Source organism: Phyllopteryx taeniolatus, chromosome 4 (assembly GCF_024500385.1).
Source record: "Phyllopteryx taeniolatus isolate TA_2022b chromosome 4, UOR_Ptae_1.2, whole genome shotgun sequence".
Taxonomy (NCBI): domain Eukaryota; kingdom Metazoa; phylum Chordata; class Actinopteri; order Syngnathiformes; family Syngnathidae; genus Phyllopteryx; species Phyllopteryx taeniolatus.
The window spans coordinates 24547072-24570619 of NC_084505.1; the positions used below are offsets into that span (position 1 = coordinate 24547072).

Here is a 23548-nt window from a genome sequence, read left to right on the forward strand (position 1 = left end):
TGAAAATGGCCTGGTTGAAATCAAAGCCTGTGTTACAGGAAGTGTCATCAATGCCACTCTTAATCCGTGCAGTACTGCCACCGCATCCACAGCCCTGCCGACCCCTTTCCATCACTTAGCCACCTCTGTGTGTGTGTGAGAGAGAGAGAGAGAGAGAGAGTGTGGGTGGGGGGGGGGGGGGGTACACGTGTCTTTAATTGAGCACCGGAAACCTAAAACAAGAGTGATTCTCTTATAAGGTGTCAGCCAGCTATCAATAACCTCAGTGTATGCAGAGCAGAGAGCCAACCTGTGGGAATCTGCGGTTTCAAGTGTGTCTATGTGTGACATATATCTTCATGTATCAAGTCTCCTTAGTGCCATTAGGCATTCATCATTTTCATGTTACTAAAATACTCTTGTTAAAAGCCTCCACATTGATGTTTACTATCATCAGTAAAGAACCTAATATCGTTTGGCACTTTTAACCTAAACACTAGGCAATAGCTAGAGGTCTACACCCATACAGTATTTTAGTTCGGATCCATTTTTAAGGAAGTTACTTAATATTTGGAATAATCTTTTTCCCATAAAAGTAATTGTAATTGAATTAATACGTTCAAGGGTCAAACTGTTTCACTCATTAAACCTTTATTAAGATGTAAAATGAAACCTTGGTTATCCATGGGGCATAGGGACCGACCCCTGCCACGAATTGCAAACATTTGTGAATAATTAATGCCCCGAAAGTATTTTTTTTACTGCATATAGACTCTACAAGTTGGTGGCTAAGCACTGAAAACGGATAGGATCATTAAGTACCAATGCCATGCATGTAGCATGTATGCACTCAAGGACCCATGTTACATGAATGACTGTATTCAGTAGTTCACGAGGCTCATCAATTATTAGCTAGCACTGCATACTAGCCAAAATAACACATGCACAAAGAAAATATGCACACCAGCATGTTACAGAAACCGTATTAAGTCATTAAACTCACATTTTGGCAATTACATACGATAATAAATGTTAGGAAAGATAAGCAAATTGTAACAGCAAAGTAAGTTGCACCGGCTATGAGGGCTGGACGATTAATTGAAATTTAATCGCGATTTCGATTTTGGCTTCTCGTGATCATAAAAACATAAAGAAATATGATTAATGTGCCGGGCGGTGCAGTGTGTATGCAAGATCCTGCATTGTAAAAGCACTCTAAATGCAATGATAATAATAAATAACAAATATTCACACTGAAACACTGTAGGAACACAGAGGCAGATAATATAACAATACTTTTTCCATAATCCTTCATCCCTACACGCTATCATTAGAAACTCGGGGGAGAAGCAGAACTGTACTTTCACTTTCCCATTTGACAGTGCACGAGGTGTCTTCAAGGACACCAACAAAACAGGACATCTCAAATGCAGGTGAAAAAAATTAAGTTAAACCTAACAAAAACAATTTCACCAGATGGTGCCAAAGTAAAAGTAAAGTAAAAGACTCCTATGATGAAAAATATAAGTGGATTGAGGTTTCCCTTGCCCGGACGCGGGTCACCGGGGCCCCCCTCTGGTGCCAGGCCTGGAGGTGGGGCTCAAAGACGAGCGCCTGGTGGCCGGGCCTGCACCCCTGGGGCCTGGCCGGGCACAGCCCAAAAGGGTAACGTGGATCCCCCTTCCCCTGGGCTCACCACCTGTGGGAGGGGCCGTAGGGGTCGGGTACAGTTCGAGCTGGGTACGTCTTGGCAGAATCCCCTGTCAGAAGGAGTTTCAACTCCCACCTCCGACAGAACTTTGCTCATGTTCCGGGAGAGGCCAGTTGTGGCGGCAATCCCCGAACCCATTGGTGTCCACCAACGGTGAAGGATGCCGTCAAGCTGAAGGAGGAGTCCTATCGGGCCTTTTTGGCCTGTGGGACTCCTGAGGCAGCTGATGGGTACCGGCTGGCCAAGCAGAATGCAGCTTTGGCGGTCGCTGAAGGAAAAACTCGGGCATGGGAGGAGTTCGGTGAGGCCATGGAGAAAGATATCCGGACGGCTTTGAGTAAATTCTGGTCCACCATCCGGCGTCTCGGGAGGAGAAAGCAGTGCACCATCAACACTGTGTACTCGGGACGTTGTGAGTCGGTGGGGAGAATACTTTGAAAACATCCTCAATTCCACCGACACGCCTTCCCATGAGGAAGCAGAGTCTGGGGTCTCTGAGGCAGGTTCTCCTTTCTCTGGGGTTGAGGTCACCGAGGTGGTTAAAAAACTCCTCGGGGGCAAGAACCCGGGGGTGAATGAGATTCGCCCGGAGTTCCGATTGGCTCTAAATGTTGTGAGGCTGTCCTGGTTGACACGCCTCTGCAACATCACATGGACATCAGGGACAGTGCCTCTGGATTGGCATAAGAAGAAGATTGCCATTAACCCACCAACTCTTGTTTCCTGGTCACCCTGTAGAAACTGACGTCAGAGTTGGTGGGTGTGGAGCAGCAGAAGAAGGTTCTGGAGATGGAGCTTGAGCAGTGGAGGCAGAGCACTTTCCCCCGTCGCGCAACTGAGTGCTCCTGCCAGGCCCTAGAGGCAGAGGTCAAACAACTGCAAGCCAAACTCAAGGTCAGTCCATTGTTTTATATTATATTTATATATATATAATATTTATATTCTATTTTATATTTATATATTATTTATATATTTGTATTGTTCAATTTCGGCACAAGAGTTGTGGAAAATATACAATAAAATAAAAGAATGGAAAATACTTTGATTGATTCAAATTTGTTTGCGAGATCATGAATAGATTAAATATTTAATTAATTTAATACAATTAAAGAATAAAAGCATTTCTAAATAAGTAATATAAAATGTTAGGAAGATCACAAAATAGCTTTACAAAATGATCTAGAAATGTAATTTCTAGATGTGGGGAAAGTTTGGTTTGGAGGCCAAAAATTTGCATGTGTCAAGAATTTACAAATTTTTAATCAAAAAAACAATTTACTAATAATTAACCACATCCTTGAAACATTTACTCTGTTGTTTCTTGTTTTCATAGTAACATAGCATCGTTCAAAGAAATGGATGAAAAGATGCACAACAATGTATTCTTACACTTGAATATGTTGTATGTCAGGACCGTCCTAATGCTTTGTTTACACTATGTTCCCGGCACCCACGGTTGCCCTGTTAAACCAAAAACGATTTTGGCACTTTTTTCTTTCCGTATTCAAATCTTTTCTCACGGTTTATCACTGTATCTGTGACGGGCCATGGTGAGAAGGAGCTTCTGAGTCCTTGAGGCTGAAAGGCCCACTACAGTTCGGCCTGTGTTCTACCACGGATGCCAGTATGTTCCCTCCAAGCCTGTCAGGATTCCTCACGTTTCTCACATTCTGATCAAGGTCTAACATGTTTTTTTTACATTCTGTCAAAGCAACTGCCAGTGTCTGACCGTAAAAGAACGTATGGCGCCAGGCCATGAACAATGACACTCTGGGGCTCCTTGATTGAACGCGACAAAATGGCTACCTTATACCGCAACTTGCTCTGAGAACCGTGACAAAATGTGAATAAACTAGACAAAAAGTGCACAAAACACAGCAGAATGTGACAAATCTTGAGAGCACTGTGAGATGCTGGGGAAATGCATATGCATCCCGTCCGACCACAGAATAACTCCGAGCTCATGAAGTCACGAGAACCCCCTTTAAAAAAAAAATTATAATAATAAACTGCTATTTGGTCAAAAACTAATTATGATGTTAAAGGTATTACATGCACAAACCAGACGTTCCCCCAGATATAGTCAATCTGAATCAGAATCGTCTTTATATGTCCAAAAAAACACAAGGAATTTGTCTCCGGTAGTTGGAGCCGCTCTAGTACGACAACAGACAGTCAATTGACAGAGAACACTTTTGTGACATGAAGACGCTTTAAGCAAAAAAAAAAAAAAAAGTTTAAAAAAAAACTTAAAGGCTTCACATTCTAATTTAAAAAAAGAGACAGACAGAGGAGAAAAAAATCTTCAATTTACTCCTCAATAAGTACATAGCACCTGAAATTGCATGTGACTTCAGCCCAAATTAGCATTTCTTACCATTTGATCTTATTTGGAAGCGTCTGTCACAGTGATGAGCGGCGGAGAATAATAGTAGAGACGGGTTCCCGCATGGCACAGGGACGAGCTCGTCAGTGTCGTGCAGCAAATTGTTGCTGTCGTTAAAGTCAGCGCAGGACCTCAAGTCAGGTGACAGTAAAAGGAAACAAAAAAAGGAAGAGGGGGGTAGGCGAGACAAGGAAGATACCATGGGGCGTGCCATGTTATCAAAAGATTGTTGTATAGGGAAGCTTCCATAAGGGACATTGGCGTCCTTTAAGCCTAAACCTTCAGAAGGCAAGCATTGTCTGAGAGAAACATGTAGTTTACAATGATGAAAACATTTAGAATTTTTATGACATAAAAATAATTTTTTTTTGTTGGTGTCCTTGAAGACACCTCGTGTCGTTTTTGGTGCCCATCTCTCTAGTAGACCTGATTCCATTTGTCCATTTCGGTAGGAGTTCGCTCAAGTATGAGTACTAAAATATGCCCAAAATGATGGCTTTAACCCAAAATGGCCAAATTCCAGAAGGTCTGAAGCGCACTCGTAATTCAAGTCATTGCTTGCAAAACAGGAGAGAGAAAAAAAATAATCATCCGAGCGACGGATTAAATCTCGAAAACCTCGTAAGTGGGCACACTCGTAAATCGAGGTAGCCTGCCACTGTACTTCCTTAACACCAATTACTACTTTCGTATCAGTCAGGACGTTGGTAACATCTTGTGGCATCATATATAGAAAGAGCACAAAAAACACTAACAGGGTTTTTTTCAGTATATACTCGATAATATGTTCCACAGGGGGGGAAAAAATGCGAATAGGTGACTTCTTGACATGCGAGCCGCAAATAAGGCAGAGTTGATTCAATAACGTTCAGGGCAAGAGGGGGTATGCCTTTTCTAATCAGGGGCCTTTTCAAGTCCTCGAAGAGCCTTACTAAATGAATGGGGGAAAAAATAAGATGCAACACATCATTATGTGTGATGAGCATTTGTGAGTTAAATTTGATTGAATGTTTCTGAGCGACCCCTTTTATCTCATCCACTTCGAGAAGTACGCTTTCCTCTTAACCTCTTTTAGCAGCTTCCCCCCCTCCTGCTGTAACTATAATGAGGAGGCATGCTGCGCCTGACCTGTCATCAGCCGTGTCGTGAGAGACAACCCCCCCCCCCCCCCCCATCAACCCCACCTCCCTCATATATCGCACACACTAAAACACATTAACACACACACACAACATGTGCCCCTTCCTCCCTCCTCCACCAGAGTACAAGTGCGGAGGTCACAAGGCAGGTGGCGGCTAACAAAGCCCTGCGAGGCCAAGTGCAGGAGAAGGAGGACAAGCTCCGCCAGCTTCAGGACAAGTTAGTCACTTCTTGTTCTTCTTCTTCTTGCTCCTCTTCTTCTTCTCTCGCTCTCCCTTCTTCTTCTCTTGCTCTCCATTCTTTCTCCAGCACCCTCTCTCTGTTTCTTTGTCTTCCTCTCCATTCTGCCTTCGCGCCCTCCCTGCACATCAGCTGCAGCTCTAATCTGCAGTGTTTGATTCCACCATGTGGCAGCACACAGACACACGCTCCTCCACTGTGCATATTTGTAAAATACATTAAGTAATTAAATAAACTAAGTTCCAGAAAGAAATAATGCTATGGTCAATTTATCACAAAATATAGCAATTCCCAAATGCAATTCAAATATGTCCACTAGTGGCTGTAACCAATCCGGGGATGATGCCATTATACTGTTTTATTGTATTATATTACTGCATTGAAATATCAACTTCATGGAAAAAATATTGTAAAAAGATTCAAGTAATATGCTGTAAAATAATTGGTTAAATATAAAAAATAAATATATTCTCATGGTAATAAATTCTAAAATTATTAAATACTATATTTGTACAATAAATAAATGTAATCAATATATAATGACGAAATATGGAAAGAAATGTATTAAATAAGCTTAAAAATGCATAAATATTTAATTGTAATTATGTATTTAGTTTGAATAATATATTACAGTGTACCATATTACTATTACTAATATAATACAATATTTTTGGGGGGGGTCACCCCCACTGACTTACTGGGCATATTTTTTGTCTTGCCTGGGAATCTGTATGAGATGCTGTTATTGATGGAAGTATTTTATCGCATTTAAAGTATTAAAACATGTCTATGTTTTAATAAATTCCCAATTTACTTACGTGATGCATTTTACGAATATTATTTCAATGATTGTACAAATTCACAAGCCGACTTGCCGATAGACTCCTGTAACTCTCTGTGCTGGTGAGTAATTAAGCGCCCCAAATTTGACAATTAAATGATTGCTATGGGTAAAGTTAATTTAAAAAATGGTACACAATTGTAACCAGTTGAAGTATTTCAATCATATTTTTATAATTTACAATATTTAAAAAATTTTTAAATATATCACCAAATCCGAATGAGATGCAGATTTTGTTGTTGTTTTTTAGTTTGAATCCATTATGCAATGATGTGACACATTTGTATTGTTTTTATTGTGTATAGTGTGAACACTTGGCTGTCAGCATTCACATCATTATGCATGAGCAAGAGAATGCAAGCAGCTGAAGGAATTAGCGTGTGGCTGTGTGGGTGTCTTCTGAGTGTGTGTGCGTGCATGCATGCATATGTGTCACGTAGCGCTGCTGTTGTTTATGTGGGTAGCTGATGTGGAGTGCTGATCAAAGCAGCGCATCGATCGATTGTGTGCCGCAGGAGGCGCAGTTTTGGCCCGTGACACTAAAACCCACGCAGCATCACTCTTTGCCTGTGGGCCACGAGCCTTAATGGGTTAGATGGCACACACAGACACACACACACGCACACTGTGACACCCGACGCATTACACACTTTTTAATGTATTGCTGTAAACAATTCACGTGCCTTGTCATAGGCGTCTACAGTGAGACCTCTCAGGTTGAACGCAATCTGTTCAGGAATGCTGGTCAACCACTGAATGATTCGGATTTAAAAAAAAAAAAAAAAAAAAACAGCAAATCATGGAAGTATAAAAATAATCCATTCCTGGGTCAAACTGCCGCCACTGTAAAGCACTTAACTGTACATTTTGAACTTCTTAATTGTCATATATGTAAAAATAAGTTTACCACATTTAATACTACCAATTAGAACTAACTAAACAGTGAATCTTAACTTTAATGAGAAAAAAAACTATTTTGAAAGTACACGCTTATCTTAAGTTTATTGTCACATAAATGTGAAAAGAATCTTAAAATTGCTATTTCTATAATGTCATAACAGCAAACGACAGTAGTCTTATGGTGACGTAGTAAACAAGTACAGGGGGTCCTTGGTGTTTGCATGGGTTTCCCCCCGGGTACTACTACTTTCTCCCACATTCCCAAAACATGCATAAGTTCATTGAGTTCCGTTTGAAAGCGAGGACCTCCTATACCGTCACAAAAAGGCAAACACATGCCCAGAATTAATTCTTTGATGCTTGCTCAACTGAGAGATTTGATGCCATTTTAAAGGCTTTCACCAAATCCATCCATCTATTTTCCACAGCGCTTGATCTCATTATGATCACAGGTGAGCTAGAGCCTATTCCAGCGGACTTTTGAGAGGGATGCACCCCCGTAGTGGTCGCCAGCCAATCGGAAGCCACTTATAGACAAGCAAGCAGTTGCACTCACATTCACACCTACGGACAATTTAGAGCACAAGTGTGGAACTCAAAAACTGAGAGCCACATCATTGTATGTGGCCCGGTAAAGTAAACCATCTCTTCACTATTTTTCTTTCTAAAATCTGTCCCAAAATTACAAATTGTCTACACTTTTAATAATGTTGATATTGCAAGCATTTTTTTCATTACCAAACCCTTTTTTAAAAATAACAAATAATTGTTGAACAGACTATTTTCATTGACTTGTGATTCCATTACGTCGTATTCATCAATTTGTAGCGTATACGAAATATGATGAGGCGATTATATATACCTCTAAGAGCAGTGGCAGTTCTAAGGGGGAGCCAGGGGGGGCCAGTGCCCCCCTAACTAAACTCCCTAACCGAAGAGTTGAACCCAGAGCCTCAGATGTGTGTGGCAGTCTTGCTAACCACGAGGCCACGTGCTGCATTTTCTTTCCACCAAATATCTGTCAAATTTCAAACTGTATGATCAAGCTTCCGCTGCATCGTCACTGTGCTTTCAGGTTTCATCTGTATGATCGCTGCAAAGGGTTTTCCATCCTCTCTCCCACGTTCTTCCTCTTTGTCAGGCATGCTGTGTCGTGTGCCCGCCTCCCCTCAATAATGCATCCAGGGCATGTGTACAATCACAGTGGGTGTGTTGTGTTTGTATGTGACCAAAGCGCCAGGCGGATCACAGCGCAGACAGAGCGAAACATCCCCTGCGCTCAGTTTCTACGACAGCCTCTGACACACGCTCCAGAAACCCAAAGCGCACACACATTTGTAGCACACCACTCTGTTTGCCTCTTTGGAGGGACCCCTCTTCTCAGAATGTAAGACCATGTCTAGACGCCTCTGAAATATACATCTCGGCGCGCACACAGGGACCCGTGCTGCTTCGACTTAAAGAAGAGAGGAGCACACGCACACACACACACAAAAAAGGAATTTCAAAGTACACCGGCATGTCCTCAGTCAATATCCGGCGCTGTGGCGCTGCTTTATTTATGAAGGCACCGCTTTCATCTTTTAGCCCTGTTGTCTATCAGGCACATCAAGTGTCCGCTCCATTCTTAACACGGGTGGAAAAGCATGCGTGTGCTCGCCGCTGTTATCATTACAATGCGCGCATGTTTGATGAACAATATTGCCGCAACAAGCGCGAGAACAAAGGGAACAAACGCGGCGAGTGATCGGACCCGTAGTTTGCTCGCTCTGCCGTCTGCTAACACTCATAAATACAGATCACTCACTGGAGACGAGGCAGCGTATATATCCCTCATTCTTTTTCATCCTCTATTCTTTTTGGGCTGCACAAGAAGGGTACATCTAAAATAAATGTTGTCCATCTAATTGCCATTAGCGTCGGGGCAGAGGGAGCCTACCGGGGCCGTTATTGCCGCTCTTCATCTTTAAATCAACACCAGACAGTCATCTGAAAGGTTCAATATGGGTTTTCTCATTAATGGCCCAATCCACGGGGGTAACCATTGAGCACGGCTCTTCGTCTCCTTCCCCCCAAAGTCCCCCGGCCAGACTCCGCTCTTATTTAATTTACTGCCACTCCAGTAGGACAAGCAAGCTGACATTTTTTTCAGCCGGCGTGTCCTCAGGCACTCATCCACCCAGGGAGAGGGGGACATTTACTTACACGAAAGCATTTGCTCAAGCGTTGCATCATTTGTTTAGTTTAAAAACACAAGTCACTGCGAGGCTAGGGGGGGTTACAAGTCACTCACCCACATCACGTATCCTTATCCTTATTGTGTTTGTTCCAATCCCCCAAACTACGGACAGCCATAGTAAATAGCTTAAAAACATTAACATAGGCTGCTGTAGTTCGCCCATTTAAAAAAAGAATGCCACTGAGGAGAGCACAGACCTGCAAAGGCCTGACTATTGTAATTCAGATCAGCACCATGCCATACCTCACTTATACCCATGTTTCAATTTAGATTTATGGATACACTAAGGGCCTGATTTACTCAAGGTTTGCGTGCAAAAACAGGCGCAAACTAGATTGTACTTGTATCTTCTTAGACAATCCGAACAGTCCAGTTGCGATCGATACACTGCCCTGAGAATGAAATGACCTGGACGAATGAGAATATTCACAGGCATCAGGACTTTATCCTTACAAAAGGATTCCTTTATTTATTTTACCTGTTTTTTCCCCTCATCATGTTACACCTTTATTCTTGCAATATTTAATTCCTATTGTAATAAAATTTTATTTTTTCCGAGTATATTTTTGGAATTAGGATTTCATTTTTACTTAATTTTACTCTTTGGTGTAGTCCTGTCAGAAAGACAAATACATTGTCATTAAAACAAAATTACAGTGAATGGCAAAAAAAAAAGCCATTGCTCATTATTTAAGTCATTGTGCAACCCATTGTCATTATCGAATGCATAGCTAACCTGATAAACAATATCACAATGCTGGGGGAAAAAAATCAAACATGTCACCAAAGACTGATAATTGAAATGGAAAGTGACATTAGATGCATTTTGTCAGAATTTAAACAGCTGGTGCAGAATGGTCCGCACGCATCTGAAGGGGATTAACGTCAGCGTACAAATATTTTCTGTCATCCATACTAAGACCCCCCGGTGATGCGGTCTTGTATGTGACTTGTGCAATTCTGATCATAATTTAAACATTTACATTCATTGATTACTGTCTGCCAAGCAGTGTCACTGCTGATTCAAAATGCTGTTTGTCAACAAGCGCATGGACGGGGCACTCGCAGTCACACTTCCTGATCCTCGACAGCGCGCACCTCATTTATAATGCGTCTGTTGGGATGCATCTTTAATTCACTACCTCTACGTGTATTTAGTTGTCATAATGAGCTGTCATGCCTGCTGCACTATAAGCGGACACGGTGCCTGCCAGAATTGCGTTAGTGTTGCGTGTGCGCCTGTGTGCACGTGTCAAGGTTACAATAGTTTATTTTTTTTTATTTTTTTAAAGGGCCCCTTCTATCAAAATCCAAAATGTCCACTGTTTTATGCATAACATAGGTCTAAATGAGTCTGACTTTGACATATATGCGGTTTTGTTGATTGAATGCAAAAGACGATAAATGGCAATAGGCTTCCAAATGAGTTTTTTTTAAATGTGCTTTTGTGGTCGTACTATGTCATAATAAAATGCTTCAAAATGATCACTTGATGACAATTCTTCAGGCGAAAACATTTTTTTGTCTTTTGGAGTATGTTGAGGCTGATATTTAACAGTAAAGAGGCAGCAATCCCCAGAATCTTTTTCTCCTAGTTTCCCCTGTGTGCCAGGATAAACTGGTTATATGACCATTTGTACAGTTGTATCCCTTAATATTTAGAATTAATCTCATGTCTTTGTTCCTTTGCTAATGTACAAGAGCTCTGTGCATAAATGTGACATCTTATACGTGTGCAGATTGAGTCACGCAGAGCGAGACGTGACCATGAAGAGGCAGCTGGTGGAGGACCTGAAGACGAGGCTCAAGTTTCTGAAGGACATGGAGAAAAGTGACCGTGGGCAGGCTGAGGAGCTGGAGAAGAAGGTGCTTGAAATTCATCATCCATCCATTTTCTGTACCGCTTATCCTCACTAAGCTATCAAAGGTTTTTGCTTTTCTTTGACAAGATCTGTCTTTGGGATTAATTATATGTTTCCGGGCAGCACGGTGTACTAGTGGTTAGTGGGGTCGCTGATCCAAAGTTTGAGGTTCGAATCCCATCTCATGTTTGCATGTTCTCCTCGTGCTTACATGGGCTTTCTTCGAGTATTCTCGATTCCTCCCACATTCCAAAAACATGCGTGTTAGGTTCATTGAAGATTGAAAATTTTCCATAGGTGTGAATGTGAGTGTAAATGCTGGTGGTTGGTTAGTGACCAGTCCAGGGTGTACCCTGACTGTCGCCCAAAGTCAGCTTGGATAGGCTCCAGCTCATCTGCAACCCTCATGAGGACAAAAGTTATAGAAGGGTGGATCATTTCAGGCCTTCGTTACTATGGCGACTGGGGCATCTGTCGCTATATTTCTACCCATCTTGCAACTATTTATGTATTTATTTATTTTTTTAAAGGGGGTTTAAATTGATTTTACAAAAGAACTTCTGTGGAGAAAGATATTTTGTTTTAAGGCCATGTTGCCCAGCCCTAATTAATGAGTCTTCCATAAGGCATATTTTTCCTGGCCACTTTGGTCAAACTCCAAATTTTACAAGCTTTGAAGCAGACAATGATGGTTGCAGTTCTCAAAGCATGATTACATGATGTCTTCAAATGGTAAATTCCTCCTATCCCTCGATGGAAAATGCAGATGGTTGCAATGTGAGCACACAGCTAATCTGCGTCCAAATGCAGCTATGATGATGTCATTTACCTGACTGATATGTGCGTTCCAACGGATGCAATGGTGCTCGCATGAGTCATCCAATGTCTTTCACACTAAAAGAACATCGGATTATAATCGACCGGTCTGATGCACGTAGCGACGTGGTGTCATTTGCGCACTAATTTCATTAAGGTAAACAGTGAACAGCAGTGCATAATGGCCTTTGTCAAAGTATAGCTTGCAGGCAAAGGCCATTCAAAGCCTTGTTGTGTGTGTATATGCAGCATGGTTCTTATTTATTCTTATATATATTTATTTATTCACAATTCACTGCTTGTGTTTGCTTCCAATAAACAATGTCCTTTTGCTCTCCCAGGTCAAGTGTTTATCAGAGGAAGCTTCCAACAGAAAGGCCTTCATTGAATCTCTAAAGAGGAGATTGAGCGTTACGACCACGGAGAGAACCCACCATGAGGCTTCCTGCGCCAAACTTAAGGATGACCTGGAAAAAAAGGTTTGAACTTTGACATAATAAGTGCGCAATTAATAACGACCTACGTCTTTTTGAGGTTTCGAAAGGCGCGGAATGAACTGGATTGCGCTGCGGTGTAAGAATATGTCGTCAATTCAGTTACTGCTGTTTTTTTATTGTTTTATACCTATTGCCTATAATTTTGGTCATAAAAACATTTACTGCAATTATGACATTTACCACTGCAATAGAGTAGGGTCGTGATCGACTACGGCACATTCCGTCTTGTGTAAAAATTCTGATTACGTCACCGCCGTAGGAACAGAACTCCATTGTAGACCGAGGACCACCGTAGTTCCATAATTTGTCTTTTACATACACCTTTTCATAAATGTATTGTTTTTGTTATGGGTCCATTAGTAGTGTTTTGGTTTCACATAGCTGATGATCACCTGGGGCCTCATGTACAAAAGGAGGTAAACACACAAAAACGTGGCGTACGTTCTTTTTCACGGCAAAGTTCAGATGTATCAAGCGTGAAATGACCGTGGAAATGTGCGGTGCCTCACGCCAACTTCATGGCTGGCGTACGCACGTTTCTACAGCTTTTGGTGCTTTGGCGACACTTAGATGTGATGCTGGGAAACTGTTATAACAAATCTGCACATCAGAGACACATGAACAAATTAGCACTGATGAACAATTAATGCCCGACAGCATTTGATTTCAACAATGTGAAAGATGCAACGACTCTGTATTCACTTGTTAACCAGTGTATTTAATGAATCACTGATATTTGTGAGGACACCTATTAATTGATCAAGGTGATCATTTATGCCGCCTATTGCCCTCACAATCACTTCTTGTGACTCCAGCACATGCACTGAAAAAAGAGTCCTTTGAATTTACTTAATTTGAACATGTGCATCCGGTTGCACATGATTAAAATGACATAATTGTATCCCTCTTCTCCTTAAAAAAAATGACTGGAATGTACGAAGGAAATGTGCTTGGATTCATGCGTATGCACAGATTCGTACATCTGGATAGTTATGTGCGTAAGACGTTTTCTGGATTTGAGCGTACGCCATGTTTCAGTAGGAAATCCACACAAGTCTTTGTACATGAGGCCCCCTGGTGATCAGTCTAGGGTGTAGCTAGATTCCATCAATCCTCAACACTTAAGATGTACTACTAACAAAATATGCATCAACAGGGTATATAGTGTAGCTGTGAAGCAAGTAGACATCTTAAAATGGAGAAGGTTTAGCAATGTTGCTACTCTCCCACGGATTGGCTGTCCTGTAAAGATGCCTGCAACAGCAAAATGCTAAATGAGGTGAAGAAGGATCTGAAAGTTTTGGCTAAAGACATACAGAAATCCCTGGCACAGGCTTACATTTCTGTTGAAAGATCTATGATAAATAAAACATTAAACAAGAATAGATGTTATTGGGGGAAGTCACTGCCGTACTCAAAAACATTTCCACAAGTTTGAAATTTTCTGAGAGCGCCTGGATGTTCCACAGCTCTTCTGGCAAACTGTTGTGTGGGCAGATGAAACCAAAGTTGAGTTGTTTGGAAGGAACAAACAACAGTGTGTGTGGAGAAATAAAGGCACAGCACACCATTAATACCTCATCTCAACTGTGAAGTATGTGGTGGATAATCGTGGTTTGGGACTTTGCTAAATCTGGGCTTGGACGGAAAAATTAATTGAGTTTATCAAGACATGCTGCAGGCGAATTTCTATCTGCCAGTTGAAGCTCAACAGAGGATGGCTGATGTAACAGGACAACGATTCAAATGACAAAAGTAAATAGCAGAATGCCTTCAACAAAAGAAAATACACCTGGAAAAGGCCTGACCGCAACCTGATTGAGATCCAGTGGTGTGATCTCAATAGAGGTTTACACCATTAAGAATATTAGTGCATTGAAGCAACTATAGGAAATGTTTGATTGAGGTTATTACAGTAATCCCCGTCTACCGCGGGAGTCAGTTCCAGAACCACAAACGATGAGCGAATTTTTTTTATATAGTTTAAGATTTAAAATGGCAATCCCACACTCTTTAATCACTTTTATAACGTATTTTAGTACCCCAAAAAATGACAAGCATCAAACTTGTAGAGAATATATACAGTAATAAAAAATAGCCCTCCCATGTGCTATAATCACATTGGCACTTTTTTAAACAGTTTTTAAATATAATAGCAGGGGATTACTGCCAACCAGTTAAGTCCAAAGGTTCACATACTTTTTCTACCCTGTGGTATATATGTGCTGTTTTCAATTAAAAACAACAACAACAACAAAGAAACATAGTTGCTTGTGTGGTGTTAGTTCAAGCAAGACTTGTTTGTCTGTTATGATGACTGAGATGAAGATCAGATCACATTTTGGAACCAATTTATGTAGAAATCCAGATAATTCCAAAGGATTCCCAACTTGGTCTTACAACTATGTATCTGACTGATCCACTCCAGTCTGATTTGTTTCCTCAAATTGGACCAACGTTGTCCAGACAGACGTTTCCACCTTCTTTTTGCATTCCTGACCATCTCTGCACGCTGCGTGTTTGTGTGCAGGAGCAGCGCATTCAAGCCCTCCAGGCTCGCGTGGGAGCCAGCGAGCAGGCCTTGGCCACTCTGGAGCAGAGCGCCACTGAGCAAACGGAGCGGCTGACCCAGCAGCGCTCCCAAGCGTTGGACGGGCTTCAGAGGCAGCTCGGCCAGGCCTCGTCCCAGCTGGAGCAGCTTCACTCTTTCATCAAGGTGCTCCGCTTAAAGGCTGCGTTTGATCAAAAGCCAGCGGGGTGCAACATTGAATCATCTAACTTGTCTTAAATCACTGTCCTGGGCCAGCAAATTCTTTCCCAGACAAAAAAAAAAAAAAAAATTAAGATTGATGTCATTATGCATGTTTTTCATTTCTATAAAGAGATAAAGGCCATCACAGGTAGATAAATGAGTGGTTAGAGGGAATTGGCATGATTGTTTTTGTGAAGATGTGATCCATCATGTGGAGGTAGGTTTGTGTATCTGGCAAATGGTGTAGCCGAGAAAAAAAGATAAAGACTGTCCCGCAGCTCTGCTCTGCTGACACCTGTCTGTCAAAGAAGGAAGAGTCCAGGTAGAGATAGCAGAGTCTATTTCTGCACATACATAAATCATGCGCAGTTTGGTGGCGGTTTGCCATAGCGCTTCAGATTTTCAGTGGATAAGGGCATGTTTTATCGCCACCTTTCTTTCCCAAGTGCTTACATTGACTAGAATTCACCCATTTATTTAGCTCCCCTTCCACCATTAACTACAGTACAGTTAATTTCATTGCTGTACCCCAGTATTTCTTAAACATTTTCAGATTTAAAAATAAATAAATCAATAAAAATACACGAACAAAACGTCTTAGTCAGGCTAGTGTAAATATTTTTCATTCCATTATGACTCCAGTTGGTCAAATCTCGGTTCATTGCACTTCTCCACACTGTTATGTGGAAAATGATGTCAGAAGTGGGGATGGTAAAACCTGAACCCATCGGTGGCAAGCCCAGTTGCCACGGAAGTTAAAAAGCCGGGCCCTTTTGTATTGTAATCAGTGAATAGGTTTTTAACATCAATAGAAGCCTGTTCAATTGTTGCTTGAGGATTCTTCTCATCAGAGTTCAAAACGTTGTGTCAGAAGTGAGGTAGTTAACCATGAATCTGTGGAATGCCAATTTGGAAGGACCCATACCACAGAGGCTGACACTTTGTTACTGTGGTCAGTCTTTCACCTAGTAGACCAGGCATGTCAAACTCATTTTTGTCGCGGGCCACATCGTAGTTACAGGTTCGCTCAGAGGGCAATTATGATTGCAACCATAAATATGTTTGCCTCATCATAGTATTGCATATACAGATCAGCTTGATGGAAAACTAGTTTTGAAATCGGAGGTTCAGGATAATAGCTTGTTCAGCTATTGTTGAAATTACTGTAAAAAGAGATTTGGTAACAAAAATGCTTGCAATATCTCATTATTAATTATTACATATGACAATTTGAAATTTAGGCACAGATTGTAGCCACAATCATGGAGGTTGACACATGATTTGCTTTTGCGGGCCACATAAAATCATGGGATGGGCCAGCTCTATTGCGCATATCTCCTATGAACAAAAGATGCATTATTTCAATACACCGAAGCAAAAGATGTATTGATATAGAGTCGATGCTTCCGTTGCTTCTTCCCTCCATTTTCCCATAACCTCAGGCGGGCGGGGCCATCTCGTTGGTGTTGTTCAGGATTCACATGATTGTTTGTCTGCCCCTGGCTCCTGTGATCCCCTATAAGAACAGCGATCCCTTTGATTGGGCTGCCTTACGTCCGGAGGAGATTTACTCTTGTCGTGTATTGATCACAACTGGAGGGGCTGTGCATGTGTGTGTGTGTGTGTGTGTGTGTATATACGTGTGTTGTCTCAGTGTCTTTTTGAGCCTGTTGTTGCTGAATGTGTATGCAGTTTGTTTGTTTTGTTTTTTTCTACTGAGGGCTCGCAAACCCTTTTGGCCCCTGTGCACGCCTCAGGCTGTTAAAACTGCTAAAAAGTCGCCTGTATGCAGTGGCCAAGTGCAAAATAAGTTTCACATTATTGTCTTTCTTATAGAGTACAAGTAGAATTGGCTTTAAGTGAATAGAATCTGTCAAAACTTTATCTGTGGTAGGCCTAATGTTCTTACTAGAGTACATTTTTCGGAAATCAACTGAACGTAGATCATTTTCTGCGACGCTTCGTGTGCTCGTGAACGGTCCTTTTTGACCGTGTGTGTGAAAGAGAGAGACGTGGTTCAGAATGAGCTAGTTATTATTGAAGATGTCTTTTTTAGCTGCTCATTTGATCCCTATCGCTACGCCTTAATCCATGCCTCGTCTAAATTGGCCCTCTGGCTATAGCGATTGTGCGACTAGCCCGGCTAAAAGTTCTCAACAAACGCCCAGACTCAATCATGTACGCACCACACACATATACCACACTTACACTGCGTGTGCGTGTGTGTGTGTGTGTGTGTTCAATAGTTACTCACACAGCTCAGAACAGCTGATGAATTATTTTCTTAATCTCCTTTCCGGATTATTCCACATGCAGGGTTTAGTTCAATTAAATGTAACCCTCGACTAGTGACAGTGAATTCTAAACGCAATCTTTTATCACCAAAACCAGCTCGAGCGGCAGTCATTTATCAGATCAAATGGACGGCGGTTATGAGTTAGCCATATTCTGCTTGCAGCGGAAGGTCGAACACAATCTGTTGTTGGATGCTGGATTATTTTTTGAAGAATAGAATTAATCTGGACTTCAGTTAAACTGTCAATCTTGGTGAAAAATGTATTAATTGTCAGCCAGGGATCCTGCCTGTCCAATGTTTTCTACTGAGGGCCGCATACCGAAAAATGGAAGTAAGAGGGGGGCCACATCACCTTGTGTTTATGAAACATGCTAAAAACCATTTCAGTATGCTGAGAGTCAACATATGTTAAGCAGTTAACATGTTTAAAGAAAAAAAGAAACAATATTTTAGTATGTTTTTTTATTTAAAATATTAATATCTTGGAACATTGAAATGTATTTACAATTTAAAATTTGAAAAAGTATGACAAATTTTCATGAAACTTTTTTAGATATATACACACACAGAGAGAGAGAGGTAGGTAGAGTAGCCAAATATTTTACTCGAGATCTGTTACATTTGAATAATATGACTCAAGTAAAAGTAAAAAGTAGTCATCCAAATATGTACTTAAGCGTAAGAAAGTACTCAATGAAAAAAGAGTAACTTCAATCAGATCAAAAACATCAAATAAAAAAATAATATATGGGAGTCGACACACCTGCCACCATTTACATTTTAAACTGCCCAAAAAACAACAACACATGCATTGGGCCCTACAGAAACATTATTTGCTTTATTCGCTTAAATGACTTAATGAAGAAGCTGTTTGCTGAACAGAGTTATGTGCGACACCATAGGGATAGTGCTAATTTTGCTATATCCACTGCCAAAACAACAATAGAAACATCTGCAATTTACCGCAAGGTGTTTTCTCAAGTTAGAAGTGGGCTGAAATATCCAGGTTTGGGCAGTCACAATTTAAGAGCTGCATGATAAAGCTGTTGTTTTTTGGAATCTATAAAATAAACACAGACACGGGGCTGTTTTTCCCCCCAAAATTGAGTCATTTTGATTGGCTGCCTTGTGTCGTCTGATTGGTGCATTGGAGTCAAATGACATCGATGATCCCGTTTGATTGGCGCAACGGGCGCCCTATGCGAAAGTCGAAGGTGGAGTCTAAAAATAGTCGCGCACATGCAAGAATGAATAAATAAAAGTAGCGAACGGCATGTTGATCATTGTAACGGAGTAAAAGTATCGATCCTTCTACACACAAATACTCAAGTAAAAGTAAAAAGTACAGTGCATTTAAAGTACTCTGACAAGTACAGTTTATCGAAAATGTTACTTGAGTAAATGTAATGGAGTAAATGTAGCGTGTTACTACCCACCTCTGTGTGTGTGTGTGTGTGTATATATATATGTATATATATATATATATATATATATAAAATGTGTGATTCTTGTAACATTCAACTAATTATTTATTTGAAGAAAAAAAAGTGTGCTCTCTTTCAAGATTTTAGCTTTTTCTTCGAACCTTGTGAGGCGAGCCAGGTTTAATTTGAATATTAAACTTTGTGGGGGTCAATAAAAATCTTGCCGCAAATGGCCACTAGGCCAGACTTTGGATGCCCTTGCCTTATGCTGTTTTAACAGCCATCTTTCATGGTACCTAAGTGAAGATAAACTAGGAAAAAAAAGTAAAAGAGCACACTTTACTGTGTTTTTATATATTGCTGTGTTTTTCCACTATTTCAATCAGTATGATATTTGTTTGTAATCATTTAAATTACATCACATCCTAACTCTGATTCTATGTATGTATTTATTCCTGCTAGCAGACTAAACCCAACATCACCACAAGCTTTATGAACGCCACCAGTGTACAATTACGAGCGCAATAGATGTTGCCTGCTTGAAAAATCTTCATCAAGCTTTTGTGCTTGTACATTTTACCCCCGTCCCTTGCTCCGAGAGCAAGTTGTACAGTTCTTTTTGTTTATTTGTTTGTGTGCAATGAGAGCCGGAGTCATCCCTAGCTCCCCTTGTCTGACCATCTATTCCAAGGTCAGCTTTTCAGCAAGCTTGCAGGGGAATGATACGGAAGATTATTGCCTCGATCAATAAGCGCAAAATGAAGCAAAGGGGAGTTTGCTTTATTGACTTGCTCGTGTACAGTGGCAGTTTTAACATTTAATTGTCTCTCCGTATTTAGCACACACGTTCCCATTTAGCGCCCCGACAGCCGCGCCATCCCGGGCCTTTGCTCACCTCGCTTTGCCATCCACCCGGGCACCATTTTCAAGCGGCCCCTCGCAAGCTTAATTATTAACAGTGTTATGCAGCCCTGTTGTGCCGCGAGACCTTCAGAAAGCAAATAAATAAATGAATGGCTGTATCTTTCACGGGCCCCCGTTTGCCTGTTCTGCCTCTGATGAATGATTCTCTGTCTGTGGAGATTTTAGCAAAAACTTGAGGTGCATTCGATATCAAAGCCGCGTTCCCGCAGCTTTTCAATCGACGGGGCAACACACCCTCAGGACCTTATTCCTTCAAGGGAGCGTGCGGCAAAAACCGGAGAGAATCTGTGTGTGTCAAACTCAATATTTCTCCATAATGCACTAAGCCGCTCTGGCGCATGCTTGATCAATTTCATTTATTCATCTGCCAGGGCACGGCCGTCCCTCACGCTTTTTCTCCGTCTCCGTTTCGTCATGTTCTTCTTACTTATATTCCTTCTCGCCCCTGCAGGCCGTGGCCAGTGAAATGCTGTTAGACGTGCATGAGGTCAAACAGCAGCTGATGAAGAGGAGGAGGTTAAGGCAGGCCAACGCTATTGCGGCGAAGGGCGGCCCATCAGCCAAATCCATGATTAAAGCCAAGTCCATCGCCGCCTCCATCCTCAATATGTCCGAGAACGATCTGGCCGACATCATGGACTCGGACCAGGTGAGGCAGAGGGACGAAGAGACGTTCGTTTAATACGAGTATATCGATCAGGGGTATCCAAACTTTTTCTTACAAAGGCCGCATACAGAAAAATTAAAGGTAACATGCTAAATCCTAAAGATACTGTATGCTCAGCAATTAGGTTCCATAAAATCGTAAAAAAAATGTTTAATAACTGTTTTTATTTGTATAATATGCACTACATGACTACGATTTTACGAAAACACATTTCAATTTGTTTCCTCCACTCATGGAGAGGTGAATAGGCAAAACTTGCTTTATTGGAATAATGATAATTCTCACTGGATGAGTCTGACAAATTTCTAGTGTGGCCAGGATATAGGGTGACAGAATTATTTTTTTGTTGATGGAAATCATAATGCCGAAACGTTATCTTCATCCAGACTGAAAGAAGATAGATTTCTTCTCCTAATACTTCTGTACAGTAAGTGACTCAGCCAGATGCTGTAATATTGGTTATTAGTATCAAGAATATATACCTGTAACTATTGTCTGTGTGCATTTTCCGTTCCACCTTTTGTTTAAATACCTGTTGATTAAAGGGTTGTAGAACCCCCGATTATGATGTTAACCGTTAGCATATGAATGGCATTGTCCATTTATGTTAGCAGTAAGGTAGCAGGGGCCGTTTAAATCAACGTTTTACACCTTGTTTTTAATTCTCAACGTGTAAACGTGTAATTCTTTTTGTCTTGTGTTTAGTTTGGCAGTAAAGTTCACCTGGGAGATGTCAACTAACTGTGGCCCTGTGAAACCCTTTGAGACTTTCTTGTGATTAAGAGCTTTACAGATAGACGTAGATGTTTGCTAAACTGCTGCTTATTGTGAAATGAGTTGAATTGAGTTTACTGCCACCATACAGCAATCATATGTCAAGTTTGCGCTTTCAAGTCAAAGCAAAAAAACAAAAAACGGCCGAATGATAGCTCGTATCTCGAAAAACTCCAAAGTCTGGTCACTCGTATCTCCTGGCATCACTTTATTACTGGTATTAGTACTAATGCTAGTAGTACTGGCAGTAGTAGTCAGGGGTGTTGCACCCAAACATGTAAATGACACAGGCCGTGTCAATTGTTAATTTTAGTATATGCCACGGGCCGCTAAAAAAAAAGCCGTCATTTGGAAACTGCTGGTGTAGATCAAGTAACATGCATGCATGTTCATGACAATAAAAAGATGATTCTTCTTCTTCTTCTTCTATAACTCATCACACTGTAACAATTGTAAATGTGCTAAAGTTTCCGTAAGCTTTTGCTGGGCAAAGATGGAGCGATTGACTTGTTGCTTTTAGGCATTGTATTTGTCGACTGAGACTAAATGAACGCAGTAACCTCAGCCTATCCTCTGGGAGTCAAAACAGTCGATTGGCGTCGGTGTGGAAAAAAGTTCTGAGTTCATTTCTGTTGTTTAGCCTCTCTGCGGTACTTCGCTCCTGGTCAACTTCGTGTTATTGATGGATAAGCAAACGTGGGCAAGGCTGAACACAAAGCACACTTTTATGAAGAACATCCATCTATTTTCTGTCGCGCTCGTCCTCATTAGGGCCGTGCATGAGCTGGAGCCTCACTCATCTGACTTTGGATGAGAGTTGGGATGCACCCTGGACTACTTGCCAGCCAATCACAGGGTACATAGACACAAAAAAAAACAATCATATACAGTCACATTCACACCTATGGACAATTTAGTGTCTTCAATGAACATGCATGCATGTATATTTTGGGGATGCAGGAGGTATCCGAAGTACCTGGAGAAAACGCACGCGAGCACAGGGAGAACATGCAAACTCCACACATGAAGGCCAGAAGCTGAGATTCGAACCCAGAACCTCAGAACTGTGAGGCAGAGACGCGCTGATCACCACGCTGCACTCCCGTAACATTCATTCATTCATTCATTTTCCATACCCCGTATTTTACTCACAAATATTCGTACCAAAGGTATTATACCACCTTTCATAAAGCCAGCATCTGACACATATGTGTCAAACTCAAGGCCCGGCGGCCAGATCTGGTCCACAACATCATTTCTTGAGGCCCGAGAAAGCAAATCATGTGTGCCACCTTCCATAATTCTGTGCAAAAAAAATCTGTGCAAAATGTTGTCGTATGTAATAAATAATTTTTGGTAAGGCAATTAAGAGCCTATTCTCATTTGCAACGCTGACCTGGCTGCAGACAGCAGAGCAAAATACAAATAAAACAAACTGTACAGTATGGTAGTTATATATTTACATAATATAGTTACAGGGAAGCACGGTGGATGACTGCTTATCACATCCGCATCACATCACAGTTCAGTGGTCGTGGGTTCAAATCTGGGCTCCAGCCTTCCTGTGTGGAGTTTGCATGTTCGCCCTGTGCCTGCTTTGGTTTTCTCCGGGTACTCTGCTTTCCACCCACATTACAAAAACATGCATGGTAGGTTAATTGAAGATAGGTGTGATTGTGAGTGAATGGTTGCTTGTCTGTATTCTATGTGCCCTGCGATTGGCTGGCGACCAGTTCAGGGTGTACCCCGTACTCTCACCGAAAGTCAGCTGGGATAAGCTCCAGCGCACCTGCGACCCTCGTGAGGATAAGAGAATGGATGGATAGAATAAAGTTGCATATTGACATAATACATTAAATTATCATAGCACATGATGAATTAAAGGTTTATAACAGGCTAAAAACAGGTGCAGTGTTACTCACTAACTTTTTGAACAATGATATTGGAATAAATGAGGTGAGTTTTATTCTTTGTTGCAAACTATTCTAGTTATTTGGGGCAGAAAATTAAAAAGACTTCGGGAACGAGGGGATAAATAAAACTGCTACAACAGACAGTGCAGGTGGTAGTATGCATGGTGAGCAGAGACCGTAGATAGGG

At 41.3% G+C, this 23548-nt stretch overlaps 1 protein-coding gene across 3 annotated transcripts in view; it reads left to right on the forward strand.

The window, feature by feature from the left end:
• cntln (centlein, centrosomal protein) overlaps positions 1-23548 on the forward strand; it is a 126508-nt gene that overhangs the window by 83030 nt on the left and 19930 nt on the right. For all 3 annotated transcript variants that reach the window (XM_061770817.1, XM_061770818.1, XM_061770820.1), the window contains 6 exons: positions 2429-2584; positions 5338-5435; positions 11176-11302; positions 12456-12593; positions 15142-15327; positions 20459-20656. In XM_061770817.1, coding sequence (XP_061626801.1) covers positions 2429-2584; positions 5338-5435; positions 11176-11302; positions 12456-12593; positions 15142-15327; positions 20459-20656 — 903 coding nt within the window. The remainder of the gene's footprint in view (positions 1-2428; positions 2585-5337; positions 5436-11175; positions 11303-12455; positions 12594-15141; positions 15328-20458; positions 20657-23548) is intronic.